We start from the raw sequence: 13,279 nt of genomic DNA, 5'->3' as shown, positions 1-13,279 counted from the left end.
AGCTTATGGAGAGAGACGGACTCATTCTTTCAGATTTACTTATTTTGTGAAGTGGTGCTTAATTTTTACCTGTTGTTTTGGTGGTGGGAAAGACTGACTTTTCTACTTTTACAGTGTTGCATTGATGAACCATAGCTGTTGCCCAAATGTGATTGTAACATACAAGGGGACCTTGGCTGAAGTCAGAGCTGTTAAAGAGATTGAGCCTGGAGAAGAGGTAAACGCGCTGTGTTCGAATGTACTCTGCACGCATGCATCCAAAAAGTAAGATCCGTTCTGCTTTTCAGGATTCATTTAAATTAGCTGACAATTTAATAATAGGGAGGAAGGATGTCGTCTCTCTCAGAGAAGTGTAAGATGTTGCTTTGGAAAAGTTGGGATGGCTCTGGAGGACTGAAGTGTCTCAGAGATAGGATCCTATTTTGTGCTAAAACAAGGGAAGGGCGCCCGCAGCAGCCACGGCGTATCTGCTACCCTCTGTCCCCGTTTATCCATCTGTAAAATGAGGCTGAGTTTACTGATGTTTGGCTGGTGCTTTGAAATTCCAAGATCAAAGCAAATTATTACTGCTATAATAGTTCCCAGTATAATAGTAATGTATTGAAATCGAAGCCAGAATAAACAAGGTAAATGGGTACAGATAAGTCCTCTGACTTCTGTTTGGACAGAGCATCCACAAAACACGGGACTCGGTCATACCACCTCAGCGGCATTTGCTGGGAAGTCACTGAAGAACAAGAGTGTGTTTTAGGTAGAGTGAAGCTGAACGGTGATGGATAAAATTCTGTGAAATTGAGTAAGGCTCTGGGTTTACCTTGAAACTTTCTCAGTCAAATAATGAACTTGGCAGGGAGCCTGCAGCAGCCGAGCTGCTTTTTGCTTTAAAAAAAAAACAAAACAAAATCAACAGAAAAAAGATGTTAAACGGAGTTGAGGAGGATGTTCAAATATCTGCAGGGGATGAAGATGGAACATTCTCTCTGGGGATGGAGTTTGCATAGAGTTTCAGTGGCTCATTTATTAACGTTAATTTAGCAGGCAAGGTTAATGCTGATCAGAATAAGTTCAGGTTTGATTTTGATAACTCCTGCCGCTTTCTGAAGTATGCGATAACCAGTTTTGAAGATGGGGAGAGAGGTTATTTTTGTGGATTACAGCTGTTCACCATTGTGAACAAAGCGAGTTTAGTAGCTGGAGCCAAGGGTGAATGATTCAGGTGAGCAACGTCTTTTTATGCCATTTACTAACAATGATTTGTCTGTGATGTTGGCAGTCACTGCAAATGCATTGTGGTAATGGGCAAGGACTGATCCTGGTTTTGGAATTTTACTGTGGAATCCTGGACAGTTTGAGCATTTTTGGGGAGGGCTTACAGTGAGAGGTAGAGATGTGGAGTATTTACCTTGCTTGGCATCTTCTTTTGCTTGAGTTGTGTCTTAGAAGCCGCATCAGTTCTCCAGGACCTCAGGGCTTTTACGCATTTGCTTTTCTGACACTTTAAGAATTTTGTAACTGTGACCTTGTGGTTTTGCTTGGACTCTGTGCGGTCTTATGGCCTGTGTCTCCATCTTCAGGTTCAGTGCAGCCATTGCATTGCAACGTTTTTAAAGTTTTTGCTGTAAATGTGGTTCCTGCGTTTTGCATGCTTTGAAAATAGGGAAGGGAGGAGAGGAGTGTGAGGGGAAAGTGTGAGATCACACAGAGTAAGAAGAAGAACATGTACTGTATTGAATTACATGTACTGTATTGAATTACATGTACGTTTTACTTTAAAGAAGAAAGAAACCTTGAGCATAAAGACCGAGCAAAACATTTCAAATAACTATAAATGAGAAAATGGAACTAAAGCTGTTCCTTGGTCTGCGCTGTTCATATGACATGTTTCTTGGGGGAGATCTCATTTTAAAAACAGAGCATTAAAGCTAGTTGCAGGGGTTCTTTTCTAAAGACCCTTGAAATAGAGGAAAACTTAAGAATAGTGTATGTGAAGGGCCTTTAAAATGTTCAAAAGCAGGTTTTCTTTGCTTTAAAATATTGCTGCTGAGTAAATCTGATATTCATTCTCCTAGAACTCGAGCACTGGGCCTCTCTTCTTTTCAGAGATCTAAAGGTCTTGTCCTAAGTTTCTAAAGCTACTAGTGGCTGCTGTTGCCCCAATTTTTGTAGGTTTTCAGAAAGAAAAAATTTGAGATTCCAGCCTCCGAAAAACCAGGCCACTGTAATTTATTCTAAGCTGGATACCTGAAATCATTATTTTACTTCTGAAAAGTAGGCATCTCTTTGTAGTCTGACAGGAGTCTGAGATTTATGCTGTGATAGTTTCCTTATCCACACCTGAATCTTGCTGTCCTGGGTTTAAGCCAGGGTAATGTTTGAGGGAAATTCCGTAATGAATCGGAAAGGAAACACTTTTCTGTCAGATTGCACTCACAAATGGTAACTTCTGACGCTGCCGAGAGGCTTGGAATGTGAGGGAACAGGCAGGTGATGTGGCTGCGGGGATCCACAAGTATGAATATGTAGTTGTCATACTACATATAGCACAACTAGTCGTGATAAATATGTATAGTTACACTGTTCTGCACTGACTGCTGTGTTTTTACCATATAGGTTTTTACCAGCTATATTGACCTGTTGTATCCCACAGAAGACAGAAATGACCGGTTAAGAGACTCGTATTTCTTTAATTGTGATTGCAGGGAGTGCACAACCAAAGAAAAGGTGATAGAATTGGTGTGAAATATGCTTGTGACTGTCAACCCAGGTCCTTAGATGTAATATTCTGCCTGGTTAATTACATTTTGGAAAGTTGGGTAATGGGGAGGGTGGGGGTGGGGGTTGGCTTAATTTTTCTGTCTAGAAGATTTTCTGCTACTCATTCTTTTTACTGTAATCATGACACATCAGTTTCCTGGTAGAGGCCTATTGAAAGCTGAGCTACAAAGCAAAGATGAAAACTTTGTTAAAAATAGATAATTATACTGTGTTTATGCTACCTGGCCAAAAGGATTTACCTCGGAACCCATTTTTTTGTAACTATATGTTTTCTACCAACTCCCAGCGAGTGAATCGTGCTTGGGGCATTTCTGGGGTCCTGTTCTGGGATAGAGTCCTGCTGCAGTTCCCGGTTGGGACATCTCGGTCAGTTCTAGGTGACGTCGTATGACATTGCTGGATGGTTTGGAGACCCATCAGAATCTGTGAAACAGACCTGACCTTTCTGCAATGGCATATCAGTCTTCTCATGGACAAGGGTGGTCCTGGGTCATAGCCCCTTGTGATGTGCAGGCCAGATTTATGTTCATTAGACATCACCTCTTGCCCTTCAAAGGACAAAGGCAGACATCCAGACAGTGTTCCTTAAAACAAGGTATTAGTTATTTTGAAGAAAAGCACATATGGGCAGTGGAGGGGGAAAGGTACCCAAACCCAGCAGATAATGAAACTGTGCCCGTGCAACCATTTGAACCTCCTTCACTGGAGGCCCTAGGAGAATTGAGCTTTATGTCGTTCATCTGTCATTCCAGCTGAGATCAGTCTGGCTGGCATAATCTGATCCTTCCGTTCCAGATCATTTTTGCCCCCATATTCACAAAGGTGTCCTTTTAAGAGCTGCTTCCCAAACTGGCCAGACAATCAACTCCTTCCTTTAAATGGTGTCATCTTTTGTAACTTTTGGAATTTTTTGTAACTATTGGAATCACCTGTCACTCGGTCTCTTTCAGCTCTGGAAAGAGCCCCCTGTAGCCCTCTCAGCTAGCAGATGAAAGAATAAAGGAAAAAGATACCTAGCAACAGTGTGAGGCTTAAACAGCAAAAGATTGTCTCCGGATTGCAGCTGACTCTTCATGAAGTAGTAAGTTAGAAAGATAAGAGTAAGTGGGGCTGTCCAGCAGAAATCACAAAATACGTGGGGATGGGCTTTTGTCTGTAGATATGAAGGAGCCTTTTCTGTATTTAATATCGTCTCGTTTTCCACTGAGCTATCACTTGGTGGTAGGCCTAAGGTATTTGGGCTTTTCTAGCCTTAAAATTAAATTTGTTTTAATCCCTAATCTCTCGGAAGCAGTGAAATTTCCTGTGTAAAACTGCTTTCATCAAAAAAATCGAAAAGCTCTTGGATCTTTCGAAAGAAAGAGACTTCATGAAGTAGAGAATGGCAGATGAACTGGAAGGCGCAGAGGATTCTAGGACTCCCAGCCAAGGCTTTAGAGACAAATTGCAGGTGCACATTCTACCTTTGTTTTTACATTCTTTGAAGAGCTTAAGTTCCCATCTGTGTCTTTTTATTAGAGTAATTTTGTGTAGCAGGTGCACCTTTTTTTGTAGGGCTTGGAACCTGTGTTTATAATGTCCATTGTGTTTCCTTCAGGATAAAGAGAAACTGGAAATCCGCAAGCTGAATGATCCTCCACCAGCAGAGACAGTGCGGGACATGATCAAATATGCCAGGAACGTGATTGAGGAATTCAGGCGAGCCAAACACTACAAATATATCCTTTGTCTCAACCCTGACTCCACTGGCTTGGTGTGTGACCTAAAAATCTTACCTGCTGCGTTGCTTCAGAATTACCTGCTGGAGAAGGGCGATGACCATTAGAAGTTAAACATCCCTCTGTCCTCTTTGTGTCTGAAGAGTTGTCCCTGGAGACAAGGGGCAGTTTAACCTTGCGAGTGTTGCGGGATTGTGAGACCCTGTGTGTGTTTCCTTCCTGTGTGGTTCTGGTTTCTAAGAGTGCAGGACAACAAGGCAGAGGCTAGAGTGAGCAGCGTAGGTGTGTGCGTGTGTTAGTCTGCTCTAATATCGCGTGGTTTTGAGAGACTGCACGTGAGGCTGCAGCCATTGCTGATTGTCACAAGCTCACCTGTTGTAATGGTGGCACCGCGCAGACAAAGATGCAAGATTCTTTGGGCCTGAAGCAGACCAGGCTATCTCATGCCTGATTCAGTACCTCCTGTGTGGGGAATTTCACTCCCCCTTCTTCTGACACATTCCTGGTATGGTGGTGATTCAGGAAAGCTGCTTTTTTTGGTTGCTTTTTAAATCTGAAAGATAGTTTTGTAGAATAGCTGAGGGAGGAGGGGGAATAATCTCATGAGCAGAATACCTCTGAGTATAGAATATCTCTCGGAGCAGCTCTGGGGTTGTAGTATAGATGCTTTGATGCCATTTGGGAGAAAAGAGGACTTAGAACCATTGTGAACAAGTTTAAGTCAGTTCTTCTTTGGCATTACCCGGTAGTTGTCTAATCACAGACCATTTATTTATTGCGTTCCTTGACTTCTTCATACCCCCTAGTGAATTACTGGAGATCTGTGAACTCAGCCTGGACAAGATGGGTGCAGTGTTTGAGGAGAGTAATGTTTATATGTTACATATGATGTACCAGGCCATGGGCGTCTGTCTCTACGTGCAGGACTGGGAAGGTGCACTGCGTTATGGGCAAAAAATTATCAGGCCATACAGGTAAATATGAGACTTTATTTTTTTTTAGTGCTCTAATTCAGTAATCTGAGTAAGACAGACATGTTTGGGCAGAGATCACTCGAGAAGTGATCAGTACGTATTGTATAAACACGCTACCCATGACATCACTACTCGAAAAAGCATGTTTAAATGCTGGGACAGATTTTGTTACTATCAAAATGTGGCCTGCAATATGTAGCAGAAGGTGACTCTGAAATCCTTAATTGAGTTCTCAAGTTGGTACCACCATGGATACTGTGCTAGTTCTGCTTAGGTAGATAAATATCGTTGATTTTTTTTTTTTTTTTTTTTAATATCCTACTACTTTGCTAAAGCAGAGCTTCGAATTGCATCTGCAGTCAATATTTTGTATAAGGTAATGGAGGCAAAGCTGGCTGTGGCTGTCAGCCTCCCGCCCTCTCCCAGTCCTCTCTCTCCCCAGTAGCACAGCGCTCCTGGTTGCAGGAGAGCAGAGCCCCGTCCCAGGGCTGGGGCTGAGCGGCAGAGGGAGCTGTGGCCGAGCTCAGCTCCTGCACTTGGGGGCCCTGGGTGCCCTGATGTCCCTGATCTCCGCTGCCCCAGAGCTGGAGGTGTGGGAGGACGTGCAGGCTGAAGCCCCCCGTGTGGGGCACGGCGGCACGCAGCCTCTGCAGGAAAAAATTAATACTCTCTCCCATAAATTTTTCCATGTTTTTATAGTAGCGGCCTCGTTCATTAGAGCCAGCCAGTTACGCGCTGTGTCTGATCCTGCCACGAATCTCCAAGCAGATTCTCATCTTGAGACGTGACTTTCTTGCCAGCTGGGGGGAGCACAAGTAAAGCTCTCCCTTTGGAGCAGATGCCAACGTAAAGTCACAGATCACTTGGCAGAGAGCAGCGATACAAAGAAGGAGCCAACATTCCCCCCCCGGGGGCTCAGTACTATTTATCTTCCCTGGGACTTGCCCAGCCCCTCTGGCTCCGAGCCTGGCATTCCAGGTCAGCTCTGCTGAACTGGACTCTGCTAGCGCTCAGCGTGTGTGAGTTGCGAATGGCGTGTGTGCCGTACGCGCTGCCGAGGGCCCCTTGCTTGCCATTAAAGCCCAACTATTGTGGAACAGGCGGAGTTACTTCTGCGGGTGTAGGGTGGCTCCAAAAACTCCTAACAATGCAGTCTCTTTCTGTAGCTGGCTGGATTAAAACTAGTGGCGGAAAGTCATTGCCATCTGACAGCTGTTCAGAGGCATATGGTAGTTTCAGTTCAATTCCCAATTGACAGGCATCCCCATCCCAGACACAATTGGCACTGGCTCCTGGCAGTCACGGCAGAGGGGATGAGCGGTGAATGGGCAGGGGCAACGAGAGGCAGCTTCTTGCCCCCCGAGAGGGGGCTGGGGGCTGGGAAAATGCTATGAAACTGCCAGGTTTGATAAAGACGAATTTCTTTCTCTCTTGCAGTAAACATTATCCTTCCTACTCGCTGAACGTGGCCTCCATGTGGCTGAAATTAGGGAGACTGTATATGGCGCTGGAGAACAGACCAGCTGGAGTTAAAGCCCTGAAGAGGGTATTTATTTCCTGGTTTCTTCATTAATAATACCAGTTCAGGCATGGGATCGTTGAAACACTACGTGCTTCTCTGTCAGTAAGCCTGGCTTGGTAGGAAATGCACCATGTGTTAATATGTTTGGTTACTGGGGTTTTGGCTCAGTTTTTTGATTTTTTCCAAAGATGCAGTATAGGTCTGGTCTCGCGTACAAGGGGGTCTTACCTTTTCACAGCGGACTTGTGCGGCAGCAGCTGGAGTGAGCATTGTGCTTACCCATTTGCTATACGTTCTTCAGCCAGCCAGAGCTGGGTGTACTGGTGTAAACGGAGCGGCTCTCTAGCTGCTCCTCACTTGCTAGGTGAGGACAGAAAAAATGCCTGGCTGTTATAAAAGGCACATAGTGTTTCACTGGAGTCTGTGATTTCTATATCCAAGTTAAACTAGGCATGATTTTGGTGGTTATTTGTTCTGGAACCCAGTGATTTTTAAATAGCTGAAGGGAATTCAATGCATCTGGTAATGCTGAAACTGGCAAATACAGCATTTGGTTTTTTGGTCTGTTCCTTATGCTTTAGCTTTGTGTTCTTATATTTTTTTTCTATTAGTCTGTGCCATGTTTCTTAACTTTCTTCCCCTACTGTTGTTGGACAGAAGAAAGTTTTAGTTTGTTAAGCATCAGTGACTACTGTAGCATACAGTGACTTGGTGTGGAATGTCACAATTTATTTATTTTTTTCCTTTTTAGATGCTGGCAGTTTTTTAGCCAGCAATAACAGCCATCCCACCATCGTGAAAGATACTAGGAGAATATATGCTCCAAAACTCAACTGTTACCTAGTTTAAAATTAGCATAGGTTTTCTTTCGATGTGGTGTTAAAGCTTTGACTAACACTGGGATTTGTGCCAGTAGGAACATGGGCTGGGGGGGTGTGTGGGAACGTAGGTAGATTTGTTGGCATAGTTGGCTTCCTAACGCAAACATTCTCTAATGACTCACTTCCAAAAGCTGCCTACAGGAACTGCCCAAAGTTATCCCAGCCCCTCATGTTTGGGATTTAGTGGAAAAACAAAGCCATTGTTCCCTGTGAGTTTGCAAGCAGCTCTTCCAGAAGGCCTCCTTTCTTCTTTTGGGCAGGAGGGGGAGCGGAGTAATTTCTCACCGCTGCTGAGGTGGAACCAAAGCCTCTTCTTGTACTGACTTAACAAATACAAGGACATAATTCCATAAAAGTTTCCTGAGGAGAAAATGACTAACTGCGCTGATGGCTACCATGCTGCAATTCCTTGCTTTATCTTAGCACTGTGGTCTTTAAATATTCTCAGGCTTATTCTGAACTTGCTTCTTTCAGTTCCGTCTACTGCTGCCTTTTGTTACATCCATTTGTGGCCACTGCTGTCCTTTGCTGGAGCGGCAGTCTCGCCTCTACACCCCCTCTCCAGTGCAGTGGGGACAGTGGCAGGAAAAGTGCATGTCGGTGGGTTTGGCTGCCTGAAACCTTCGCTTTTAGGCCCAGAGCAGGCTGGAGGCGAAACAGCAGGGAGTCGGGCAGAGCAGCCTCTCTCTGCATCTGACCAGAGCTCGCTTTTGCTTCGGTGGTTGCCGGAGCCATTGCTTCCTTCGTGAAGCAGTGGTAGCCCCTGGAACCTGAGGAGGTTTTACAGAATGAAGTCTGAAATGCCTTAACGTAACTTCTGCACTGGGCCTGCTCCTCTGTCTGCCAGCTGAAGGGTAAAGGGGTAGGAACAGAGCTCCCTCGGATTCCGGCTAAGTCCTCTGCCAGGATATTACCCACCCCACGTGCAGTTTTCTGTCCTGGAGCTGGTTGCATTCAAAGTAGTTTTGTCAGGAATCTCATTTTGAAAGGTGCTTTGGGATCCTTTAAGATGAAAGATGTATTCGCTGAATGTAAAACCTTTATTACTTAGTTTTGAATTTCATTTTATTTCCTACTGGGTTTATGACTACAAGGGGACAAAAAGTAGCTAGAGGTGTCAGACTGTTTCAAACCTCTAAAGAGAGTATTTATAGCCTGGTGTTATATAGGAATCAATTGTGTGAATATTTTTTTTCTTTTCATAGGCAATTGCTATCATGGAAGTAGCACACGGGAAAGATCATCCATACATTTCAGAGATCAAAAAGGAATTAGAGGACCACTGAGCCTTTGAATCTATGCAATCCTTCAAACCTTTATTTAAAAAGCCTTGTTATGGAAACCTTCAGGAGCGCTTTGAAAAGCGGTAGAGTATGAACACAGTTCTGTCCTATAATTGGAATGACAAACACACCTAGGCCTTGTGAAACATTCCTAGCTTCCACACATCTACAATTGCCTTTTTTTTTCTTTTTTTTAAGGAAGCATCCATGGTTTCTTAAAGGTTATGCCTTTTGACAGCTCCTGTGCAAAAATGGCCATTTTTTCTTTATGGATTTTAACGTGTATCATCTTATTTGTGTAAAGTAAATAAAGTGGTCTTGACCCCTCTTAGATTCCACTTGTACACTTGCATGAGTACAATAATTCTGTGACATCTACTTTTGCCTAAGTCATTTCATTTAATCTGACAAGTTAATTATCAAAAGCCGTGCTTTTTTTGTTTAGTTTAGTATCCAGTTCCTCTTTTCACAAATCACTTTTGTTTGCAGCGGCTTAGCTGAGAGAAAGGGGGAATGGGGGATGATGAATTCTGCGCGTTGTGCAGGAAAGCCACCACCGTGCCCTCAGCCGGGGAATCTGGCAGCTCGGCCTGTGCTGTATGGAGATCGCCAGCACCTACCCAGAGCTCACAGGCTTGCACAAGACGTGAACTGGGCACCTTCTGCCTTTTTAATCCCCTTTAAAAGTTAAGGTGAATTTATTGCAGGGGAGAGCTCGTATTTCCTATGCCTTGGCCTCCAGCAGATTAAAACTGTTCTACTATGTTACTTTTAATAGAGGAACAAGAACATTTTCTGCGGAAAAAATCCAGGACTTTGCTTTCTCTGACCATATATGACTTGAGGCATTTTTCTCAATTTAGGCCCAATGTCAGGAAAGCGCTTTTAATGATGGGAGGAGGAAGAGGAAGGAGAGCACGGCTGTGTACTTCCATCCCCAAAGTTGAAATGCATTGCACAACAAACTCCATGACCATTCCTTACTGCTTTCACAGCTTATAAAGTACGCTGACAGTGAGACGCATCACCATTGGTTAGTAACTACTTCATATTTTCTTCCTTGTAAGAGCTGCTCTGCAAATAACGCTGCTGGAGACAAGGGTTTGTCAGCTCATTCTGCTGAAAGCTTTCATTGCTCTCCAGCCAGCAATTGTTGCTGGAGTACATAAAGCTGCACCACATCTCATGGCTCCAGAAAGCCAAGGCCACTTAGCTACAGCCAAGCCTAGGCTATTTTCATCCTAACTTTATCTGGTTAAGCAAACCCTCGTCCAGGGAAAGAGTACCTTCATTTCAGGCAGCCTGGCCAGAGCCCAGAGCGTACTTCAACATTAAAGACTGGGAGAAGCCCAGCACAGGAAGGCTGCATTACTCTTCACAGGAGGGTCTCCAGAGCTCACTGCGGCTCCGGCTGCACCTCCCAGTTTAACACGGGAAACTACCACAGACAGTAGGTACAAATACAGCACCTTAAGCTGGTACAGGAAAGAACAGGAGCGTCATTTTCCTTGAAAAAAAAAATGGTTTATTGTATACTGTGAATATGAAGGACAGCCTTACCAAAAAAAAAACCTTAGTGACTGAAGACATTCTCATATTTGCAAAAGCAGATAAGAAACTATTTACACAAAGGCAGTGAAAGGGGTAAAAAAATTATTGCAGTCAATTAATGCTGAACAGGACTTTATAAAAAGAGAAAGAAAAGAAACAGTGCAAAAATACTGTCAAAAGTAATCAGTTCTATACACAAGATAAAACTGACAAGCATAAGCTTATGTACTGATATGAATAATACATTAGAATATAAAATAGCATGCATAGATTTATTTTTTTTTTAAAGGCTTTCAATAGCATAGAATAGTTCTGCCATTCAGCCCTAACAGGAGTGAGTGGGGGCAGGAGGGGCATATGACTGGTGTCTCGTTTCTCTACAAAATGTGTACATACAATGAGGTTGTGAGATTCAGGTCACTGTTTTGTGCTAAACCGCCATGTACAGAATTACAGAACAAATAAAACAGGAAGCATCAAAATACTGAAGTAAAACAGGACAGGAAAATCCAGTGACATAAAACTAACTTAAAACGTGTTATTTCATTTAACACATGTCCCACACAATTATATATGGGAATATTACAGTCATCTGCATATGTAAACTTTTTTCCTTTGTAAAATAGCCAAAGAAAGGTACTTGACTAATGAGGAAAACATGTTTTCCATGTGGAGCAATCTTAATAGGACAAACATTCTATTAACAATGTTTCTGGCACTAAAGATTTGTTTTCTTTTAAAGATCGAGTAGCAGCAAGAAAATACTTTCATTTAACATACACAAAAAAGGAAGGTCTCATAGACAGTAATGTATAATTAAGTTGTGGAACTCACCAACACAGGACATCGTGAAGGCCAGAGGAATAAACGGGTTCTAAAGAAAAGGTAATGCGCTTCATGGAAGATGGATCCATCACGAGTTATTCAACACAGGAAGCGGGATATAACTTTCTCCTCAGGAAGCCCCTAAAGGACGGGTTGCCCGGTGTTAGAGGGGCTGAGCACCCTCTTCTAGATGGGACACTTCCTTACGTGTCAACTGACTCCAAGACAGAGTGTGATCTCCAGCCTGCCGTGGCAGTATTTTGTAGGAAGCCTTCCTCCTTTATTCCTGCCTGCCTCATCAGGGAACACTGCCCCTGAAATACATGGAGCTGAGTGTCCAAAACACCAAATCCTTACCCAGGTGATCTGGAGTAGTAAAACTATTAAGCACTATATTGGTCTTTCCCTTGCTGTTAAATAGTGCTTTCAGTGAAAGCTGCTATTTTACCACTGACTTCCAGTTCACCCTCCAAAGGCAAAGTCCTGCTGTTGTAGCACGTGGGAAACTCCAAGCAAGGGCACACATAAAGCACAGGCGTCAAAACTTCAAACAAAAACACCAGCTAAAAAATGGCTGAGAGGAACCAAGGGGACTGTAGTCTAAGATACTCTAAAAACACTGACAACATTTATTTACTTTAAATATTTATATAAACATTGCTGGTTTTCACCTGTGCGCTAAATGTCTTGCTTCACAATGGGACAGTAGCTTATCTATGGTGAAGAGCTCCATCTTCTGTTGTTCGCCCAACAGCCCAAGCAGGCAGCTGTTCCCTTCCTCAGGCCACAATCCCTGCACGCCAAGGCTGGGCGCAGCTGCATCTGTAATGTCCTCCTCTCTAAAGACTGGGATGGCATCTGTAGTTCCCACAGCACCAGATTCTACAAGAAAACCTCTCTAGGAGGCTAAGAACGAGCTGGGGAACAGTTGCCTTTGGGGTTTTGGACTTACAACCTTTCTGTTGTTGGCATCAAAACCCATCTCCAAACTCCCTCGGACTATCCATCAGCAGATTTAGATCTGTTTTCATAGAGGGGTGGCCAAATGACGTTTTCATGCAGCGCTTCCCCTTCAAGGCCAGTTCCGGGTATTTGCTCTTTCAAGGTGATGCATCCTTTATTTCCTGCAGCGGATGCCACCCTTGCTCTCTGGATGTAAAGCATCCTTTTCCATAAAGACAAGGAGCAAAATTTAACTCTGACCTCTCTGAGTGGTGCATGAGAGCTGCTACAGCAGATACCAGCCATACTGATGCTTCCACTTTCCGAGCTCGCGGTTCACAAACCGTTAGCGAGACTGACAGCAGCTAATTCAGGCGTCATCCCCTCCCAGGAGACCGGTGGGGGACATCAGCTGTTGAGCACGCAGCAGTCAGTAGCTGCCGAATTTTCCCCATAGATTTGTGTGGTATATCCAAGTACGGGATTGCCCATCAGTATTTATTTTAGGGTCATTCGTGGGCTACACAGACATAGCAGGTATTGGTTAAAAAAAAAAAACAAACGACATAATGTATCAGCTTAAAATGACCATCTCTATTGAAGCACTGAGACTTAACTCATGCCTTTCCAATCTATGTTTTGCCATTTGCATTTGTCTGTTTACAATAAAGTAATTTTTTAAAAAAAAGCTCTTAAAATAATGCAAATATTTAAAAATATTTGTAGCTGAGGCACCTGATCTAAATAAAACGGACCAGAAATGTCCTTCAATATACTTTTTATAAAAGGACCACATTTCAGCAGTAGG

The 13,279-nt window shown here is 43.5% G+C and overlaps 1 protein-coding gene across 2 annotated transcripts in view; it reads left to right on the top strand.

Moving 5' to 3' along the window:
* Window positions 1-9,491, top strand: part of SMYD2 (SET and MYND domain containing 2) — a 30,200-nt gene extending 20,709 nt beyond the window's left edge. The window contains exons 7-13 of one of the 2 annotated variants that reach the window (XR_012586064.1): window positions 115-217; window positions 2,611-2,721; window positions 4,373-4,493; window positions 5,293-5,467; window positions 6,905-7,013; window positions 9,076-9,236; window positions 9,352-9,491. Coding sequence is in view for 1 of the 2 variants with exons in the window: in XM_074579453.1 (XP_074435554.1) it covers window positions 115-217; window positions 2,611-2,721; window positions 4,373-4,493; window positions 5,293-5,467; window positions 6,905-7,013; window positions 9,076-9,156 (700 nt within the window). In the remaining variant the exon portion in view is untranslated. Of the gene's footprint in view, window positions 1-114; window positions 218-2,610; window positions 2,722-4,372; window positions 4,494-5,292; window positions 5,468-6,904; window positions 7,014-9,075 lie in introns of both variants that reach the window. The other variant, XM_074579453.1, reaches the window with a different exon arrangement.
* Window positions 9,492-13,279: the final 3,788 nt, after the last annotated feature.

This window comes from Larus michahellis, chromosome 3 (genome assembly GCF_964199755.1).
Source record: "Larus michahellis chromosome 3, bLarMic1.1, whole genome shotgun sequence".
NCBI classification, from domain to species: Eukaryota; Metazoa; Chordata; class Aves; order Charadriiformes; family Laridae; genus Larus; species Larus michahellis.
This window is presented reverse-complemented; position numbering and strand designations above follow the sequence as displayed.